This window comes from Aptenodytes patagonicus, chromosome 1 (assembly GCF_965638725.1).
Source record: "Aptenodytes patagonicus chromosome 1, bAptPat1.pri.cur, whole genome shotgun sequence".
Classification (NCBI taxonomy): domain Eukaryota; kingdom Metazoa; phylum Chordata; class Aves; order Sphenisciformes; family Spheniscidae; genus Aptenodytes; species Aptenodytes patagonicus.
Window position 1 is genome coordinate 152867073 of NC_134949.1, and position 21486 is coordinate 152888558.

General features: G+C 44.0%; 1 protein-coding gene across 2 annotated transcripts in view; it reads right to left on the bottom strand.

Annotated features, from left to right (window-relative positions):
- CNGA3 (cyclic nucleotide gated channel subunit alpha 3) overlaps nucleotides 1-20354 on the bottom strand; it is a 34787-nt gene extending 14433 nt beyond the window's left edge. For both annotated transcript variants that reach the window (XM_076359079.1, XM_076359089.1), the window contains exons 1-4: nucleotides 20232-20354; nucleotides 9842-9973; nucleotides 7324-7440; nucleotides 630-809 (exon numbers count right to left, since the gene is read on the bottom strand). In XM_076359079.1, coding sequence (XP_076215194.1) covers nucleotides 630-809; nucleotides 7324-7440; nucleotides 9842-9942 — 398 coding nt within the window. In that variant the 5' untranslated portion in view covers nucleotides 9943-9973; nucleotides 20232-20354. The remainder of the gene's footprint in view (nucleotides 1-629; nucleotides 810-7323; nucleotides 7441-9841; nucleotides 9974-20231) is intronic.
- Between the last annotated feature and the right edge of the window lie 1132 nt (nucleotides 20355-21486).

A 21486-nucleotide genomic window follows, 5' to 3' on the forward strand; every position in this document is an offset into this window, starting at 1 on the left:
TTGCAAGCCTCTGTTATTGGAAAAATTTTGAGGTAAGACTGAACCTGCCTTCCATACCAAAGGCCAAGTATGTGCTAGTAAGTTGAGTCAGCAGCCAAAAGATTTTCTCATTTCTGCATCAGAAGCCTTCTGTAATGTTAGCAGCTGAACTCCTGAGTAGGTGTAACAAAGCAATGACACATTTTGCACAACTGCTTGTTTGGAGTTGCCTAACACTCGCAGATAATGTGCATAACGTTAATGTCCTGAAAAGCCACAACCAGCAACATCCTAGATGCTTGAAATAGAAATTGCATTCGTCCTCAGTAGAGAGGAGTTTAGCAACATCAAGTTGCACAGGTAGCATATGATAAAATGCCAGTTCTGAGAAACCATTCTGCCTGAAGCAGCATGATCAAAATCCTTTACTTCGAGATCTTTGCCACAGTACGTTTGAGGGCGAAAGAGAAAGCCTGCTGAAAGCCATAATACTTCAGTTATGTGAAGATTCCTGGGCAGCATTAGATACTCTGTTCATCTCCCATGCTAAGGTCCTTACCCTCTTCTTAAAATAAAATTTCCATCCCAATCACCAAAAAAATACCATAACCTCAGTCATCTTCCTTTAAAGTATAAACACATCTTCTTACCTGTTTGCTCCCCCAGGCCGCTCACGGATACCCAGAAAGGAGCGGATGTTAGTTTGCCTGCTGGACACCTCTATAAGCTCTGGCCCTCGGATACGTTCTAGGAAAGAATCAGGTCTTTGGTCTTCATGGTGCAAATGTCTTGTGGCCCATGACCTCACAGATATGACAAATCGTGATAGCCTGCATGGAACAGACACACAACATTGACTGAACCAGACAAGAACATCAGATGGCTTAAATCATCCCCACAAAGAGCAGCCCAGGAGGATTTTTCTCCACTTCTCCACCTGCCATAAAATTAAACTTGATGGATTAACTGTGTGAACCCAATCACTTCCCACAATTTCACACATCACCTTTTGCAGTGGATCAGGAAAGTATCTCACACATCAGTTCCTACTCCACTGTACCAGCACCACAGGAGCAACAGAAGAATATTCTTGCCAAGTGAAGGCAAACCAAGTGGTTGGAGTGGGGCAGTTGACTTCCAACAAACTTCTGATATTATGTGATAATGGGGGAACCCTGGACTGACAGAATTAGGAGATACAAAATACTCACAGGATCACATGCTCAAGGGCTGGTACGCACAGCGGAAACAAAAGCTGAATAGTTGGTGAGGGAGGATGGACTGCTAAGAAAAAAAGGAGGGTAATTGTCATAGACGATTCCCTTCTGAGGGGAACAGAGGGCCCAATATGCCAACCGGACCCATCCCACAGGGAAGTCTGCTGCCTCCCTGGGGCCCGGGTCAGAGACATTACTAGGAAACTCCCTGGTCTGGTACGGTCTTCCGACTACTACCCGCTGCTGGTTATACAGGCTGGCAGTGATGAGGTTCCAGAGAGAAGTCCTGCAGTGATCAAAAGGGACTTCAGGGCACTGGGGCGACTGGTTGAAGGATCGGGAGCACAGGTAGTGTTTTCCTCAATCCCTACGGTGGCAGGGAAGGATACTGAAATGAACAGGAAAACACACCTGATCAACATGTGGCTCTGGGGCTGGTGCCATCGGAGGAATTTTGGCTTTTTTGATCACGGGGAGGTTTACATGGCACCGGGCCTGCTGGTGACAGACGGAGTCCAGCTGTCTCACAGGGGGAAAAGGATCATTGCTCATGAATTGGCAGGGCTCATCGAGAGGGCTTTAAACTAGGTTTGAAGGGGGAAGGGGATAAAACCAGGCTCACTAGAAATGAGCCTAGGGGTGGCATGCTGATGCTGGGGGCGAAATCGATAGCCCAGCTTAAGTGCATCTACACCAATGCACGCAGCATGGGCGGCAAACAGGAGGAGCTGGAAGCCATTGTGCAGCAGGAGAGATATGACTTAGTCGCCATCACAGAAACATGGTGGGGTGACTCTCATGATTGGAGTGCTGCAATGGATGGCTATAGACTCTTCAGAAGGGACAGGCAAGGAAGGAGAGGCGGTGGGGTGGCCCTGTACGTTAGGGAGTGTTTTGATTGTCTAGAGCTCAATGATTGTGATGACGATACGGTTGAGTGTTTATGGGTAAGGATGAGGGGGAAGGCCAACGAGGCAGATATCCTGCTGGGAGTCTGTTATAGACCACCCAACCAGGATGAAGGGGCAGATGAAGCATTCTACAAGCGGCTGGCAGAAGTCTCACAATTGCTAGCCCTTGTTCTCGTGGGGGACTTCAACTTCCCGGACGTCTGCTGGAAATACAACACGGCAGAGAGGAAGCAGTCTAGGAGGTTCCTGGAGTGTGTGGAAGACAACTTCCTGACACAGCTGGTAAGGGAGCCTGCCAGGGGAGGTGCCTCACTCAACCTGCTGTTTACAAACAGAGAAGGACTGGTGGGAGGTGTGGTGGTCGGAGGCCGTCTTGGGCTTAGCGACCATGAAATGATAGAATTCTCGATTCTTGGTGAAGTGAGGAGGGCGGCCAGCAAAACCGCAACCATGGACTTCCGGAGGGTGGACTTTGGCCTGTTCAGGACGCTGGCTGAGAGAGTCCCTTGGGAGACGGTCCTGAAGGGCAAAGGGGTCCAGGAAGGCTGGACGATCTTCAAAAAGGAAGTCTTAAAGGCGCAGGAGCAGGCTGTCCCTGTACGCCGTAAGAAGAACGGGCGGGGAAGACGACCGGCCTGGCTGAACGGGGAGCTCTTGCTGGGACTCAGGAAAAAAAGGAGAGCTACCGCTTGTGGAAGAAGGGGCAGGCGACTCAAGAAGAGTACAGGGATCTCGTTAGGTCGTGCAGAGAGGAAATGAGAAAGGCAAAAGCCCAGCTCGAATGCAATCTGGCTGCTGTCATTAAAGACAACAAAAAAAGGTTTTACAAATATATTAATGACAAAAAGAGAGCCAAGGAGAATCTCCATCCTTTATTGGATGCGGGGGGGACCATTGTCACCGAGGATGAGGAAAAGGCTGAGGTACTCAATGCCTTCTTTGCCTCAGTCTTTAACAGGCAGACCAGTTATCCTCAGGGTACTCGGCCCCCTGAGCTGGAAGACAGGGACGGCGAGCAGGATGAACCCCCCATAATCCAAGAGGAAGCAGTCAATGACCTGCTACGCCACCTGGATGCTCACAAGTCTATGGGGCCAGACGGGATCCACCTGAGGGTGCTGAGGGAGCTGGCGGAGGAGCTCGCCAAGCCACTCTCCATCATCTATCAGCAGTCCTGGTTAACAGGGGAGGTCCCGGATGACTGGAGGCTTGCCAATGTGATGCCCATCTACAAGAAGGGCCGGAAGGAGGATCCAGGGAACTACAGGCCTGTCAGCCTGACCTCAGTGCCGGGGAAGATTATGGAGCAGTTCGTCTTGAGGGCGCTCACAAGGCATGAGCAGGACAACCAGGGGATGAGGCCCAGCCAGCACGGATTCATGAGAGGCAGGTCCTGCTTGACCAACCTGATCTCCTTCTATGACCAGGTGACCCGCCTAGTGGATGAGGGAAAGGCTGTGGATGTGGTCTACCTGGACTTCAGTAAGGCCTTTGGCACCGTCTCCCACAGCATTCTCCTAGAGAAGCTGGCGGCTCACGGCTTAGACAGGTGTACCCTTCGCTGGGCAAAAAACTGGCTGGGCGGCTGGGCCCAGAGAGTTGTGGTGAATGGAGTCAAATCCAGTTGGCGGCCGGTCACGAGCGGTGTTCCCCAGGGCTCAGTTTTGGGGCCGGTCTTGTTCAATATCCTGACCAATGATCTGGATGAGGGGATCGAGTGCACCCTCAGTAAGTTTGTAGGCGACACCAAGTTGGGCGGGAGTGTTGATCTGCTCGAGGGTAGGAAGGCTCTGCAGAGGGACCTGGACAGGCTGGATCGATGGGCCCAGACCAATTGTATGAGATTCAACAAGGCCAGGTGCCGGGTCCTGCCCTTCGGCCACAACAACCCCATGCAGCGCTACAGGCTTGGGGAAGAGTGGCTGGAAAGCTGCCTGGCGGAAAAGGACCTGGGGGTGTTGGTCGACAGCCGGCTGAACATGAGCCAGCAGTGTGCCCAGGCGGCCAAGAAGGTCAATGGCATCCTGGCCTGTATCAGAAATAGTGTGGCCAGCAGGAGTAGGGAAGTGATTGTGCCCCTGTACTCGGCACTGGTGAGGCCACACCTCGAATACTGTGTTCAGTTTTGGGCCCCTCACTACAAGAAGGACGTCGAGGTGCTGGAGCGTGTCCAGAGAAGGGCAACGAGGCTGGTGAGGGGTCTGGAGAACAAGTCTTATGAGGAGCGGCTGAGGGAACTGGGGTTGTTTAGCCTGGAGAAAAGGAGGCTGAGGGGAGACCTCATCGCTCTCTACAACTCCCCGAAAGGAGGTTGTAGCGAGGTGGGTGTCAGTCTCTTCTCCCAAGTAACAAGCGATAGGACAAGAGGAAATGGCCTCAAGTTGCGCCAGGGGAGGTTTAGATTGGACGTGAGGAAAAATGTCTTTACTGAAAGAGTGGTTAAACATTGGACCAGGCTGCCCAGGGAAGTGGTTGAGTCCCCATCCCTGGAGGTATTTAAGAGACGTGTAGATGAGGCGCTTAGGGACATGGTTTAGTGGGCATGGTGGTGTTGGGTTGATGGTTGGACTCGATGATCTTAGAGGTCTTTTCCAACCTTAAAGATTCTATGATTCTATGATTCTATGACTTTTAAATAAGGAATGATAAAAATTCAGCCACTTTCCTCGTGATTTTAAAGGGTCTGTCTGCAGACATATTAATTGCCTATCACATATAAAGCTGCCTACTGCACAGGAAGCATTATTTCCTCATCCTAAATTTATAGCAGAGCACTGAAATGAGATAAGAAAAAAATCATGACAATGTAATTAATTTATCACTGTATCATTATGTATCTTCTTCTCTACCCACTAATTCACATTATGAATCCTTATAATGTTTTCTGTCAAAGTTCAAAAGGAAACATGTTTCTGAAAAATTGAAAATAATGGAGACTGAAATCTAGAAAAGTGATTATATTTATTACCCACACAATATAATGTATTATTTCCTATCAGCAGTCTAGTTTGGACCAAAGTGGTGTTAATTCAGGTTTCCCAAACTTGGCCTCGAAAACAGCATAATGAAATCCTGAGCAATGCTTAACTTCTTACAGAGACCTTGGGCTACTCAAGGAAAGCTCTTTACATTCTCTCTGCATCAGCTAGTGTTACATATGCTCAGAATCCACAAAGAGGTTGATATGAACAATTTAAATTTTATGGTAAAGTACATCTGCCTCTTGATTGCAGTTCTCAAGGGCCTAACTACAACTCCTCATAGATCTTGCCCAGGTTCTCTTACCCTGAAATAAAAAGGACGAAAAAGACAGGAATAATACCACATATCAGAAATTAGAAAAAGGTATTTCTAATTCTTTAGTGCTATACCAAGATAGCATCATATAAATCATCTACAATTTCCAACAATTAAGAGAATCCAAAGCCTACCAAGAATGCAAAAGAAAAGCTCCACATAAAAGCCTGAGATTATTTAATAGATTCCTCACTCTATTCAAAAAATGCTGCATAAAATTAAGCTACAGAATTTTTCTCTCTGCCTGAGCAGAACTCAGCTTTCAGATAAGGAGTGGTATGGAAAACTATGAATATGGATGTTCTTACTTACATTAGAAAAGAAAGCATTTTGATGAGACCTGTTAGTTAAGGAACAAACAGGTTTTACCAAATAAGATTGAGAGCTTCTCTATTGAACAAAGAAATAGAACTTTCTGATTTCTGCCATGCTATATTATTTTCACATTTTTGTCCTTTACATCTCGAAGTAAGATACTCAGTGAAATCTATCAGATGCTATTGTCTTAGGTCCTTGAGAATTTGCATTCAAGAGGCACGTTATGTTACCATATTTAAATTGCTAAGCATTCACGCTTTCGTCACAGTCTTCCCTGTATATTCAGAGCATAAGTAACTGTAGCTACACACGTGTAATTCAAACTATCCTGAAAAAGGGTAAAGAACAATATAAACAGAGATTAAAAAGGAAGTTCTCAATATGGGTTTATATATTCATGTGCTTTATGTTTACACAAAACACACACCTATAAATCTTTTCCACCTAAAACCAGCTTCTTGCAGCCTTTGTAATCTACATGCAGTGGTGTCACTATCTGACAACCAAACAGGGAAATACAAGTTTATTCTGTACCATCCAAAAGGCTGAAGTGTAAACAACACTCTTTCAATGACTCCAGTTTTATAATAATTTTTTTCTTTGCTCTTTGAAACACACTATCCTTAAACTGAGTATGGTCTGTATTGTGTATAACAATGGTATCTGAAGACAGAGCTCTGTAGTCTCAGCTGGAAATATTTAAAGCAGACACAGTAAGTTTTTGAAGCTCCACTTCAGGTTTATATTTAAGTCATAGAATCATAGAATCATAGAATCATTGAGGTTGGAAAAGACCTCTAAGATCATCGAGTCCAACCGTCAACCCAACACCACCAGGCCCACTAAACCATGTCCCTAAGCGCCTCATCTACACGTCTTTTAAATACCTCCAGGGATGGGGACTCCACCACTTCCCTGGGCAGCCTGTTCCAATGTTTCACCACTCTTTCAGTAAAGAAATTTTTCCTTACATCCAATCTAAACCTCCCCTGCCGCAACTTGAGGCCATATAAGTCCCATAAGTCCCGGTAAAGTAAATGACTTAAGCAAATTGTTGACTTGAATTTTGCTGACTAAGGCTCCCAATCCATTATAAACATAACTGGATTCTAAAAACTGAAACTCTTGCAGTCCCAACAGAAGAGCCCCTGCCTCCTCCCTTGCCAGAGCCACCTACCAACTAGGGAACAATCATTATGTCTTATTTGACAGGAAACAAACATTGCATCACCTATCAGCCAGAACCAAACACTTATCCATTTACTTTACAGTCTGGCCTCACTTCATGCATCTCCTCAGTGTTCAATATATTTTCAGATCTGATCATGTAAAAATACTTTTTTTTTTTTTATTCAGACTAATTTGTGTGAGCTCATTCAGCATCTCTAGGATTCTAAGGTTTTTATTAGCAATGAGTAGAGCAATGAGTTCAGAATCAAGGTCAAAAGCAGCTTCTGTTACTTTTTATAGACTTTCTTCAGCTGGACTCCATCCATTTTCTTTGGAAAGTGATGGTTCTTCTTACTTTGCCTCCAAATTGTCATCGGTCTCTTTCAACAATTTAAACTTAATACTGGAAATTGTATTAGTTAGCACGTTACCTTGCCATCGCTCCCCTGCCTGTGAATGAGCTCGTCTGCGATTCAGATGGATGTCTTCCCTCCACAGAAATGACTCTCTGCAGTTCTGAAGATGCATCCTCACACAGTGAATGGGTTCTGCAAAAGCAAATTTTTTTTAAGAATTCCATGCAGCCTCCAGCAGACTTCCCCCCATCTGATTTTTTCCACCACTACATAAGGAAACAATGCAGCAAATTGTCCTCTTCCTAGTAATATGGCATACATTTGGTAAACATAGAGTTAAGCCTATATTCCTACTTTTCTGGAGCCATCCAACACGAAATGAAGTCAGTGGAGGCTCTGCCATCCGTTCCAGCAAGCTCAGAAGCTGATTCCTTACTGGTCAGTACTACTCTGGTGTGCAGATACACAATTATGGGAAGCATGTTTTCTACTCTAACACCTCCTGTAAGGCATCAGCAGCTTTCCTTCAACATAGAGTTCATCCCCAGGGGGCTTTAAAGTAACTGCCCACTGCTTTTTTCAGTGTTGTTCTCCTAGCCATTGTTTGGGTTTAACAGTCCGGAATTTCTACCAGTGCGGTTCCTTTTTGTGACTCAAAGCAAATACGCATCTCTTTTTGCTTTCACTCTTGCTTGGATTGAAAGGGAAAATGGTGATTTTTAGTCCTGAGCAGCACCACTGCTGTTCTTACCAGCCTACTGCCACCAGCTGCACAACTAGCAGGCCTAATGATGCTCACTTCATAACTGAAACTTCACCTGTCGCATAGCAAAACAGGCTACAGATCTTCAGGGCTGCTCTGGCAGCGATGAGATGAGGCACCTCAGGCTATTGCCACACATGGAAAACACTACAACAGCCCAGTTGCACGCAAGTGCAGACAGTGATTGTAACATTAAGCTACGTGCAGTGTCTGCCAACTCCCATGAGTTCCCGTAATTGTAAGACTACTTATTAGCACTGAAATAACTAGCATTTGAGAAAAATACATGAAATTTTAGCTTCATCTTTCAGTAATGGAGTTTTGAAATTGACTTCACTGGAACCTGGACTTTACCAGGGCTCGTTCTGGATTTTTTTATAAGACTCCTATATACTTACTAGCAATCACTTCAGCAATCCAAAAACCTTAAATATGAGATCTCTTACAGAGTGAGATTGTATCTTTGTACTTATCTATGAACTCCTGTAATTAATGCTGATAACAGCAAACTTTCTTTTAAATAAATGGCTCTTGAAGACCATCACCATCATGATGAAGTGCAATTCATATTTCAGTCCCTCTAGCTGTCATAAGCAAGCCATTGCCTCTGAAACTGCAGATGACTGCAGTGATTTAATTCTACATTTAAACCTTTATAACCACACTCTCACATCCCTGCCAGTAATTCCATTCTGAGCTGCCAATCACTGATATCCTCTACAAAAAGGACGTTAAAAAAAGGAAAGGAAGAGGCTCATTTCTCTCTGTGTTTTCCCTGTTTCTGAGATATCACTGTAAACGGAGACAAAGGGACACGGCTCTTGCAAATCTCCCTAAGGAGACCATGGCGTAGTATAACTAAGTCAAGCAAGCCATACTGTGCTGAATAAAAGCAGCTCCATTGTCACAAGTGTAGGTACACCCACATGACAGAAAGTACCATGTAAGCAAAGCAGAAAGAAAAAAAGGACCAATTCAAACAGGACAGGGATCACTTCCATACTAGATGCTAGGGGCATGCAATCCAAAATTACCGTAACAGCAGGATTTTACATGCTCTAGTCTGGGTACACATTTGAACAGCAAGAGACAGCATGACAAGGTCCACATAGCGGAGGTGGTTGACCGTAACCAGCCAAAAGCTGAACACTTTTTCCAGTCTGTACAGGCGGTGTGGATCATCAGACACTTTCCTGCAGGCCCAGCAGTGTTTGCCCAGTCTGGACAAATGACTGGAACTGTGTAAAATATAAGTGCAAGCTCACTGGCACATTTTAAACAGCCACTTTAAAACTATCAAAACAGAGAAAGGTGAATGTAAAGAAACTGTTACAGGTCCACTGTACAGTGAGAGGCTCTGAAAAGCCAGTACAAAAATGTCGATATTCTTTATACACTACAAATGTTCCCTATCACAGGAACTAGGTGATGTGCAGAGGCTACTTTTAAAAAAAACATCCTGAGGCTTTTCACTGCATGGCACTGTGCGGATGCCTTTTTCTCCAAATCCCACAGACTGGGAGAAGAACAGACCCTGCTATCTGCGTGGTGACCTGAGAAAGAGGTTTCTCCTTAATGAGTTGGTGTAATTCCCACTGATGTGAAAACGGGGTTTATTCCTGAGGTAATACAGATTCTGGTTCCAAAACTGCAAGCCATGACAACCTTCCTGCTGCTGTCTCTTCTGTACTTTGGCTATACATTGTTAAGGCAGTTAAGTGCATTGGATCAACAATATCGGGATATAACACTCCCATAATGCAGAGCTAGAGAGTGCCACAAATTATGCAGCAAACTGTCCTCTTGACTGCGATGAAAGCAATATATTACCTGATACAGCCATTTTCAATCCTTTCAATATCTTCATCGGTAGTTCTGACAGACAGTCTGTGCATACCGGGGTAGGAGTGCTGGGTGTTGATTTTTGCCATTTTGCTTTACACATCAACATCTAAATGACAGCTGAAAGACGGGAAAAAAAACATTTTGCGAAGGCTGCAAAAGAGATGTGCTCAGTACTTAAAAAGAATGGTTTATTAAAACATTGGAACAGCAAAAAGCAAATTCAACCATTTAAAGAATAGCCAGTGATACTTACACACACAATATGATACCTGTTTCTTGATTTATTCGCACTAGACAGAAAAAAGTGCTAGTAAAAGTGTAACAAAGAAAATTCATCGTGACCAAAGAAAAGGCTTACATGACACAATATTCTTTTTAGTCTCTGGGCTTTCTGAATCCCTACACTGTCATATCTATTATCTGTAGTGAAATTGCATTTAAAATCTCATTAAAAGAAGATTACAGTTAGAAAGCCAACTAAAAAAAGCTGGGTCATACATGTGCTAGGACAACCCATTTCACTTTAAGTTGATCCCCTTGTGCTAATTTTATCTATTTTATCATGAAGTTTTTTATTCTGAAAATGCATATTAACCAAGCAGATAATTAATGAAATGTATCTCTCAGTTTAATATATGCTATGCATTAATTCTGTATTCTCTAAACTCTGCACTAAACACATACTAGGTTTGTTCCCATTTACTTCCAGATGTCATTTTTGTTATAATGCTTCAAGACAAGCTCTGCTAAGATATTTAGCAGCCCAGCTCCTACAAGATTTAGGAAATTCACCTAAATTCCTTTCCAGATTTGGCCTTCAGTGCCTTAGCAACATTAGTAAGTCAAATTCATACCACAACTACCCCTGCTAAACAGCTTTTAAGACTCAAGACAAGTGTCTCTAAAAATGAGGGACCGAAAGACTGTCAGTGAAAGTTTTGAATTTTGAAACTTTTTTTCAAGTTTTGAAACTCCATTCAGGAACCTTTTTTGTTTGAGATATGACTAGAACGAAATTCTCTTGGGATCATTCAACTACCTCAGACCATCTACTGTCCCTTTTTCACCTGTAATCCTCTGTCTCACTGACCATATAACATTTAGCTTTAGCAGCAAACGAAATACAGAAACTAACATTCTGCCCTGAATTATTCCTGAAGCAAAGCTCACAATCCATCATTAGGTCTATGTTATGCATCCAGCTTCTTAAAAACCAGATACTTGATTTACCCTCCACTTAACTCCCAGAGAACTAAAGGGCATCATATTTTTTTTTTTAAATTATTTAATATATTTCAAAATATAAAATAGATTAACTTAATTTTTGCATCCAGAGATAATGAAATTAGTCTAGAAATAGCCCCAGGGCATCATTTAACACCTGGAAATCTGGCTAGTATTTCCCATTTCTAATTTTACCGCAGTGCAAGTCACTTGATGTATAACTGTGTCTCATCTTAAACTGAGCCCTGTACATACTGGTTAACTTAAGCTTTATTGGGGAAAAAATGGGCATTTCTATGACACATTGATATATAAAAAAAGGGGGGGGGTCTTTCAACCCGCTCTCAGATTTGAATGTTCACTCAGAAGAATTCATTCCTAAAGGGCAGATAACTTATGCTAAAAACATGACTACGTATAAAAATGTTAACTGGAACAGTCTCACAGAAGGAATCTATTTTGTCTGTTCAAAAAACATCTGCCAAATTATTTCTATGTTTCTGTTAATGTATATGCATTATAAATATCAATGAATATGATTTCTTTTAGGATGATTCAGCCTTTGAGAGACAAACATTGCTATTAATAAGTTAACCAGCCAAATGAATAGGTTTCAGAATAGGTATGATGCCAAAAATATCTCATTTCCAGGAAAATTTTTCATAAATCATTTTTTAGTTATAATTACTGTTTCCATTACATACTTCGTTACACAGAATTAGATAGATGACACGCAATAGTGCTTTGGTGATTAGAACATTTATTTTGCCGTAACAGTGTGTATTACGGTAACTCGCATTTCTCATATATTAATTTGAACATAATTCAAGGCAAGAAGAAAATGTGTTTTTCCTTCTGTTATTACTGATTTCTTCAAAGTTCCGTTTACCAAAATCTGCAAAAGTAGCCTACAATTTACACTCTGTCTCACTGCCCAGGTTCTAAGACTTGAAGTTACAATGGGAGGCTACAAGGCAGTAGCCAGGGTGTCACAGACGCTTCATTTAAAAACAGAGCAGCATGCTTCCTGCTGACAAATTGTTACACACATGCATAGAGGAAGGCACAGTAGCAAATTGGTTCTTCCTACTAATAGGTGCTCTTGCTACCTATTTCGTTTCCACTGCTTTGAGCTATACTAAGTCTCGCGGAAGATAACTTTTAAGACTAAGGTGGCATGAGCTGCTTGGATTTTACTGCTCCATATAGCCCCTCCTCTCCTTTAAAGCTCAGCCAAATAATTTTGTTTGGTTTTTTTTTTTTAATCAAAATAGAACTCTCTATCACATTGCAGAAGGGAGGGGTAAATTGTCACTCTTCCACTGAACAGCATCATGTATTCCCCGTGTACCCCCATTAAACTTCCACTTTATTCTAGTTCAAAGTTTTATAAGCTTGATGGTGGGAAAAACAGAATGATTCATAAGACATTTAACAAAGCATTAACTTTTTCCTAAGGATGTATTTCCAACACGAAGTTAGTACTGAGTTAAGATCTTGACCAGTTCTGCCACCTAACACAACAATAACCCTGTCCTTAGTTCTGGTGATTCACAATAAGATTGATGTCTGTCTACAGCAGTTCTTAAACAAGGGTCACCTGGTTTATAATCTCCAACAAAATAAATAATTCTTTTAAAACAATAAAAGTATGAGATAATAAAAACCTTCTGAAGTCTAGGGATGATTTAGATAATTTGCTACCAACAACATGTAGTATCTCACTGAAAAGACACATTGCTTTTGAACCTGGAGAGTAGTGAACAATGCCTTTCTACATTTCAATCACTGTAGGTGGATTTCCAGACCTGTCACTTCTGCATCAGTCCCTGAAAGTTTGGTTAAAAACCATTAAATACAGTATTTCTTTAAACTTCAAACTGAAATGGCTTCTCCAGATGTTACTAATCTCCTGAAATTAGATATTACTAGTCTGGAATTAGACACTACTAACAGATACTGGAATTAGATATTCATAATCTCCTGGAATGGTTTGAGTACGCCAGTGGAGCACTGAATACAGGAAACAGTTGTATACCTTCTTTAGACTTCCAAAAGCTCTGCCACTAAAGAAAGCAAGCAAATCATAGGATATGAAACCAAACACTATTTTGGATTAAAAACTGGCTTCTTAGAAGACAGAAAGCAAGAACAGACTTAAACGGTCACCTTCACCCCTGCAAATGTTTAAGAACAATATTCCTCAGGGTTCCATAGGAAAACCTCTCATTAATGATGCTGATGAAAAGGAGCAGTGAGACAAGAAGATCTCAGGATGGCAAAAAGTACTATGGGCAGGAGAAACAAAAGAGGAGTGCAAGGAACTTCAGGGTGACGCCCATCAACCAGATTAATTTCTCAATTTGATGGCTAGTGACGTGCAATGTAGGCAAATGGAAATCAATGAATACTGGTGAAAAGCACATGAACTACTACCTTATATGCTTCCAAATTAACCGTATGCTCTCAGAAAGGGAACTTGAACACTATATATGTACAGCTCAGTGAAATGCCCTGCTCAATGCAGGGCAGGCTTGCTGACACAATAGCTAACAAGGTGAAGGGATGTACACATGGAAAGTGTTGATGACACAAAGAACATTAAAACTGCTCCATGAAACAACAGTGCGGGCTTATCTGGAACACTATTAGTCCTTCTCTTAAACAGAAAGATACTGCAGAATAAAAGCATGGCAAGAATGATCAAGGACATAGCAATGGAAGAGAAAGAAAAGCAGGGCTTGCTCACCCTAGAAAGGCAAAGAATAAGAAGCTATAAAAAAATATGTAGGCAAAACTGGAGGTCATTTCAGAGCCCTTACAATGATTTCAGCTGTAAAATCCAAATTCAATATACAGTTTGGTCTGAACTCTTATTCTGCACTTAGACTGGAGGAAAGGAGGAGGGAAAAAATTCACAGAAATACTATTAAGCAATAAAATACATTAATGTATTTTTTGAAGGAGGTAGGGAGAGTGAATGAAGGTTCATTATTAAATTGTGATTGTGCCACACATGCCCAGCTGTGGTGGAGAGTGACAGAACACAGGACTGGTAGAAATAAATAATGAAGTAATTTGTGTACAGCACAGGTAGTGAGACCTCCTGAAGCAACATGGTTTGACCCTGCATGAAGCACATAAAATTCTAACAAATTACTGGCTATCTGATAAAGGAGAAATATTTGCTCCTTCTAGGCCTCCAAGGTTCCTAATGATAAATGTGATTAACGGTCTAGGGAGGAGATGAGCATTTCAAAACTGGATCCAAAACCTGGCAAGCGACTGACTAGGGAGCAGCTTAAAATGAGCATGGAGCTATCAGGAGTCAGCCAGCAGGAAAATGCTGCAGAGGCGTAAGATTCTGCAAACGCCTTTTGCAGGGCTGCAGAGAGACTGCACCAGCCAGCTGGGATCTACAATCCTAAAACTGCCACTAAAAGCTGGTGCTTACAAGACAGTTTTAAGAACTGAGTAGAGCTAAGCTTTGTATTTAAAAACACAGTTGTTACAGTAGTGTGGTGGGTTGGCCTTGGCTGGCTGCCAGACACCCACCCAGCCGCTCTCTCACTCCCCCTCCTCAGCAGTCCAGGGGGAGAAAGTGAGAGGAGAAAGCTCATGGGTCAAGATAAGGACAGGAAGATCACTTACCAATTATCATCATAGGCAAAACAGACTCGAATTGGGGAAAATTAATTTAATTTATTGCCAATTAAACTAGAGTTGGATGGTGAGAAACAAAGACAAAAGCACCTCCCCCCCCTCTTTTTTTCCCCTGATTCAACTTCATACCTACATTCCCAACTCCTCCACCCCACCCAGCAGTGCAGGGGGTGGGAAATGGGGGATTGCGGTCAGTCCATAATGGTTCCTCTCTGCCACTCCTTCCTCCTCACACCATTCTCTTGCTCCAGCGTGGGTCCTTCCCACAGGCTGCAAGTCCTTCACAAACCACTCCAGTGTGGATCCACTCCATGGGCTGCAGTCCTTCAGGATAAACCCGCTCCAGCATGGGTCCTCCATGGGCCACAGTTCTTGTCAGGAGAACCTGTTCCTGCATGGGCTCCTCTCCACTGGCTGCCATTTCCTTCAGGAAGTATCTACTAGGTCCGCTGTGGGGTCCTCCACAGTGGATATCTGCTCCAGCATGGTCCTCTCCATGGGCTGCAGGGCAATCTCCGCTCCGGTGTCTGGAACAACACCTCCCCTCCTTCTTCTTTGACCTTGGTGTCTGCAGAGCTGTTTCCCACACTTTTTTTCCCCTCAGTCCTCACACACTGCCTATGCGGTGTTTTACCCTTTCTTAAATACATTCTCCCTGAGGTGCGACCACCGTGGCTGCGGGGCTCAGCTGTGCCTGTGGTAGGTCCATTGGAGCCGGCTGGAACCAGCCGTGTCTGGCACAGGGCAGCCCCGGCCCCTCCTCACAGAGGCCCCTGCAGCCCCCCTGCTGCCAGCCCCTGGGCACCTGCACCCAACGCAAGCAGGTATCTGCCTGTTATCTTTGAAGTACACTCTCTGCTCTGAATATTTAAAGCTAGTAAATACACTGAGGGTAAAACGTGATTACCTAAAGGCTGACAAGTCTGATAAATCCATGTTAGGCACTTAAAACAGGTATTTAGCTCACAAGCGATTTAACGAGAGAGAGACAGACAGACAGACAGACAGATATACAGAATATATCTGAGCCTGAATCTAGTTGCCCAGTTTTAGGCAACCAAGCTGGGGAACTGGATCATTAAAGTATCCTTGTAATTTTTAACTTTCCAGAACTCAGTGACTTATCTTTAAGCACACCAAGTCAAACTATGGAAAACAAAAACTGCCTCAGGTTGAAGAATTTTCCAGTGTCAGACAGCAAAATAAAACTTACCTGAAACAATCCTATCTCTTGAAAGATTGACATCTTTACCAATGACTTAAGCAGAATTTTAACATGCTTTCTTACGTAGTATTTCTTTCCTTGCTACCAATTGTACTAACTTGAAAGAGATGAATAATAATTCCACACTCAAGAATATTGCTTTTCAGTGCATAAATCATTGAGACCGAAACTAGAACTAAATGAGAAAGATGTATTATCCTACTAAAAATATAATGAATTATACATTAGCGATAGCTCTCCCTACTCCAAATGCAAATAGTTGATGTACTCTTTTATCCTCTTCCTTTTGGACTCAATAGCAACTGACGTTTTGTGTCAAATTATTTTATATGCACTGTCCGGTATAAAAGACCTGTTTTATTAAGACAGCCAGTTGTTTGACAACAAATACAAATTCAAGTAATGTACAAAAACTTCAGATTCACATAAGCATTTCCAAATTTTGAAAATCAGGTTCTACTGATCTCTTTATAACATTAAAGACTTAGAACTAGAGGTACGAAGGCTGCAGTACCTAAATTTTAGGAGCTCTGTCATCCAGTGGATTTCCTACAGAAGGCATGTAGAAAATCAGGTACCCAGGAATAAGACGCTGAGAAGGAAGCTACATATGCTAGCCAATACGAAACGACCGAAGCTAAAACGGGAGACTGAAAATAACTGGGCATCTAACTCCAGGCCAAAAGGAGGTGGCACCCAGTTCACAGCCGTAACTCCCCCCTTTCTCAAGCCCATTCACCCATTTGCAGCAAATTGCATTGTGCTTAGGAGCTGCACCTCAAAAATGAGAAACTTTTCAAGTCTGCTTCAAATTAAGCAAGCCAAAACCAGTTTTCCCCCTTTCTCTGGAGCCTCCTACCAATAGATTATGGGATACACTCACACATACTTTCTCGTGGGCTTGCAGTGCTCTGAGAACACGTATCAGAGCAGCTGCGGGAATGCCTGTTTTCAGCACCCACTGCAATCTAGACACAGTCAAGGCCTCTGAGCAGCTTCGTGGCCTAGGTTTCAGACAATTTTGCACATGCTCAGTAGCAAAAAAACCCCAACACGCAGGCACACGTTTAAATATTACAAATTATATCAAATTTAGGAAGTTGCTGGCTATCAGCTAAGCCACTAAAATGAACTCTGTAGCCTGTCAAAATTGTCCAGCAATGCATATTAGTTTAAACATCCGTGAAAGAAGTTTGAATTACTATAGTCTCAAGAGTATTAAGAGTTCCCATTTGGGCTACTTTAGCAGCTTCCCTTTTGGGCGGAATATGTTAACTCAGCCTAACTTAATTCAAAATTGTTAACCAAACAAATATTAATACTTCTGATATGAAGTAAACGTAGTTGTTTATCAAGTAATGATGGCAGATCACGTTGTTTATACCACCACTTTTCTTAAAGCTTATTTATTTAGATTAAAAGGACTACAGACAGAAAATACGGCAGAATTCAAAAAACAGCTTTTCAAGGTGAAATATGTATCACTGTCACAAAGTAAAAGGTGACTTTACGTATGATTTTATAATGGATCTTATGTATTTGTGTAGTTGGTAATATACTGTTGCTCTTGAGGCTTTTAACAACATTTTACTTATTGTAATGGAAGCAGTGATAAGCTGCATAGGATCACTTACATCATTTTAGTTAAGACACGTTCCAAATCCTCACACAGCCTCTCAGGTTCAACCCTGGTAAGTCTTTGGGATTTATTTTGGGATTTGACCTCCACCTACATGATCCTTGTTACATCACTTTGTAATAGTTGCAGTTCAGCTGTATGTTATGTATGTTGTATATGTCACGTGTGACAGTCTGCAGTTCCAATGTATCAACCCGTACAGGCAACAAACGGACTTCGAAGACTGGACACTGGACCTTTAAGCAACTATGTGATTTGAAGACAAGGTGCAACTTTTTTCTTCAATGATTTGAAGGTTTGTAAATTAACCTGCAGATTTAACTCTGGCACACTCTCATGGAAATCAGCTTTGTATAAAGGCTACTGGATCAAGCCCAAGGGGGTGAAAAAATAATAAGCAGGCTGCACCACCTTACCCTCATCAATCATTATGCCTAACAGATTAGATCAACAATTCTTAAATCCTATGACCTCTTTTAAAAGTACATCTTCCATATTTTATTACTACCTGCTACATCATATTGCATTTTCCATAGTCTCTGGGCACTGATATCTCCTGAAAATGCACATAATTTATATGCATAGCCTAGTAACCTCAGTACTAAAGATCTGTCAAACAAATACGCTACCTTTCACAGGTACTCCAGGATGTGCATATACCTCACACAACACTGCATGTTCATATATGTATAATTTATGGTTTTAGAATGAAATCCATATGATTATCCTTGATCCATTTGATGGTTGAGTCCCTGGCACCTTGTAGTAGCAAAATAATCTTTTAAATAAATTGAATTATTTGGACTGAGTTTCCCTTCTATATCTATGAATTATTAGTAACACAGTTCAATTTTCTAAGATTTACCAAATTTTTTGCAGACCATTTTCTATGAATGTATTATTTTTTAGACTGGAAACTGTTCAGGAGCAACTAGATGTGTATATTGAACAGAACGTTGTAAATTAAAACACAGTAAATTACAAATTACAGTTCACTGGACAACCAAGTCACATCGTGTTGTTTCTGTTGCTAGTATGGGTTAACATGATGCAAGCATCCATGTTTCTGTGCAGAAAATAAGCTCTGTGCAAGGCTTCTGTAACCACTGTCTAAAATTTACCAGTTCTGCCAACATCTCTGTCCGTGCATTCATATGCCGAGGCAACTCTTAAAAGTGAACATAACAAGGGCACGAATGCAGGTAAAACGCAGCAGGTTTACATTTCCAAACGAGTGTCTATAAAATATATACATGTTTACATGTGTGCACGTGCGTACATGTAGATGTTACCCATTCAAATTCACTCCCTGCCCACTTTATGTAAACTATCACAGCCATCCCATCTGGCTAGGGAAGGAAGACATGAGAGGTAATCAGTGTCACATTTCACATGCGGTAACAAGGCATTCGACAGAAGAGGATTTAAGAGATGCTAATGAAAAGAGATGGCAACATTGGAGATGGCTGCAGGATAATGTGCTGAACCGAAATGATAGAGCTTGGGTGCAAATTGGATGACAAAGTCTGGGATGCGCAGAAGGCTGAGCTGAGAGACGCTGACATGGAAGGATGGTGTATAATTTTTTAAAGCTGATGTGCTCTTTCCTCAAGTCATTCACTGCTTGTTTACCATGATTACCCTTGCTGATTAGACATCCTGACAGTCCCATTGTCATCTGCACGGTCTATTTTTCTAACCAGATGGTTTTGTCATGCATACTCAAAGAAAACGACATAAAAAATATCAGAGAAAAAAAAAAACTGTGCTGACTGAAGGTAAAGTTATGCCATTTCAAAAACTGTAACATCTGAAACTACAAGTTACTCAGTTGTAACAATGAAAATTACAGATTTTAAATACAACAGTCCTCTTACTACTTGCTTTGATTGTAAGAACTCTGAATCTGGAAAACAAAATATAGTAAAAAGTGTCCACTACTAACCATACCAACATTTACATTTAACATCATTTCTTCAGAGATTTAAAGTAACGTTCATGTCATTTTTCCTTGTCTTCTTTTGGCCTTTTCCTCTTAGCAAGCGAGTGGATCACGCATAAGAGAAAGACACTGATTATAGTCAGTATTGTATCTTGCACATTCTTAGGCGCTCTATGGCCCAGTTTACACCGCACAAATTTTACAAAAGATGTCATATTGCTAAAAACAAGGTCAATTTAGCAGGAGCACCAGGAATCCCAGGAAAGTGATTTCCTTTCACCGCGCTTGGAGTATTTGCTAGCATTTTCTTTACACAGGGTTTGACAACCTCATGCTTGTACCACAGGCACCAGACAGCAAAGAAGCTGAGACACATTGATCAAACTGGTAAAGCTAAGACTCAGTCGACAGGAGTGGGGTAATTCCTCTCGGCCCCACTTCTGTACAGATTTGTGTCCTGAATCCAGTTTAATTGTGGATACACGGATCTTTGTGTCAATTAATCAAATTAACGCTTTTCTTAAAAAAAAAAAAAAAAAAAAAAAAAAAAGAGCTTGTAAGTTGCGTTTCCATTTCAAGCTTTTAAGTTAATGTTTAGAACTGAAGTCAGATGCAGGACACGATCCCACTCTCGCGGGCACAACAGAAACGGAGGCTTACTTGCCTCCTCTTTCAGACTCACCTTTCCACGCTTTCCTCCGCAATATCCGAATTCAGAAACTAACTGTCTGTCTGTCTGTCCGTCTGAATGCAGGCGCTTCGGGGCCGTTATCCTCAAGCAACACTGACAGGGGCAGCGCTGCCCTTCCCCGACGCGGTTTCGGTCCGGACCCCGCTCCCGGCCCGCGGCGCCGGGAAGCCCCGGCAGCGGCAGCCCTCCCCGGCGGGGCGGCCCGGCCCGGCCCGGCGGGGGCGGCGGGACAGGGCCCGCCGCGGCCGCCCCTCCGCGCGGCGCGGGCGGATTACAGCCAAAACCCGCCCGCTTAAACCCGGCTCACCGGGAAAAGCCGCTCGAAGGGCTTTTTGCGATCCTGTTAAGTTCTCGGAGAGGATCAAGATGTCAAAGCAGCTCCGCGGCGCCCCGGCACGTTTCTTGCCACGCCGAGGAAAGTTGGGAGCCCGCCGCGGGCAGGGCACGACCGGCCCGGGGCCGCTGGCGGGGAGCGGATCCGCAGCCCCGGGCGGCGGCGCCGGCCCCACGCGAAAAGCGACGTGACCCTGCGAGGCGGCTCCTCCCGATCCCGCGGCGCCCCCCGGCAGCGACGCACGCCCCGGCCCCCGAGGCACTCGCTACCTGCGGGACGGAGCTGAGCCCGGGCGGGCGCTCATCCCCTCCCCGCTGCCGGGCTGGCGGGCTCGGAGCCGGCGCGCAGCCCGCCTCAGCCTCAGTCCCTCTCGGCCAGGCGGGGTCCCGCCGCCGACGCCATCCGGCTCCCGGCCGCGCTCACGGCTCCCGCCGGTGCCTCCGCGGCTGCCTCAGCCGCCGCCCCGCGGTCCATGCTGCGAGGAGAGACCCGGCGGAGGGGGCAGGTTCCGCGGCGTCCCCGGGGAGCCGGCTGCCGCTCGAGAGGAGAGGTCCGTGCCGCCAGAGACAGCCAGCTCCGTACCGCCGGAGAAGAGCCGGCTCCCCGCCGCCCTCCCCTGCCTCCGCGTCCTCGCACACGCCACCCCCTGCGGCTTCACCTGCCGCCAGCGGCGGGCGCGGAGGGGCCGGGCCCGGCGGGCTGCCCGCCGCACCATCCCCCCCAACCCCCGCCTCGCGCGCGGGGCGGTCCGTTGAGGGCGGCGGGGCTGAGTCGGGCGGCGGCGGGGCCGGCGGGAGCGGGTTTGGTCGGGCGGGGAGCGGGGCCTCGTCAGGAAGGCGGGTGGTGGACGTGCCGCTGCCGACTGGGAGCGTGTCCCCCCCCGGGCAGCCGTCAGGGAGGGGATTTCCCTGG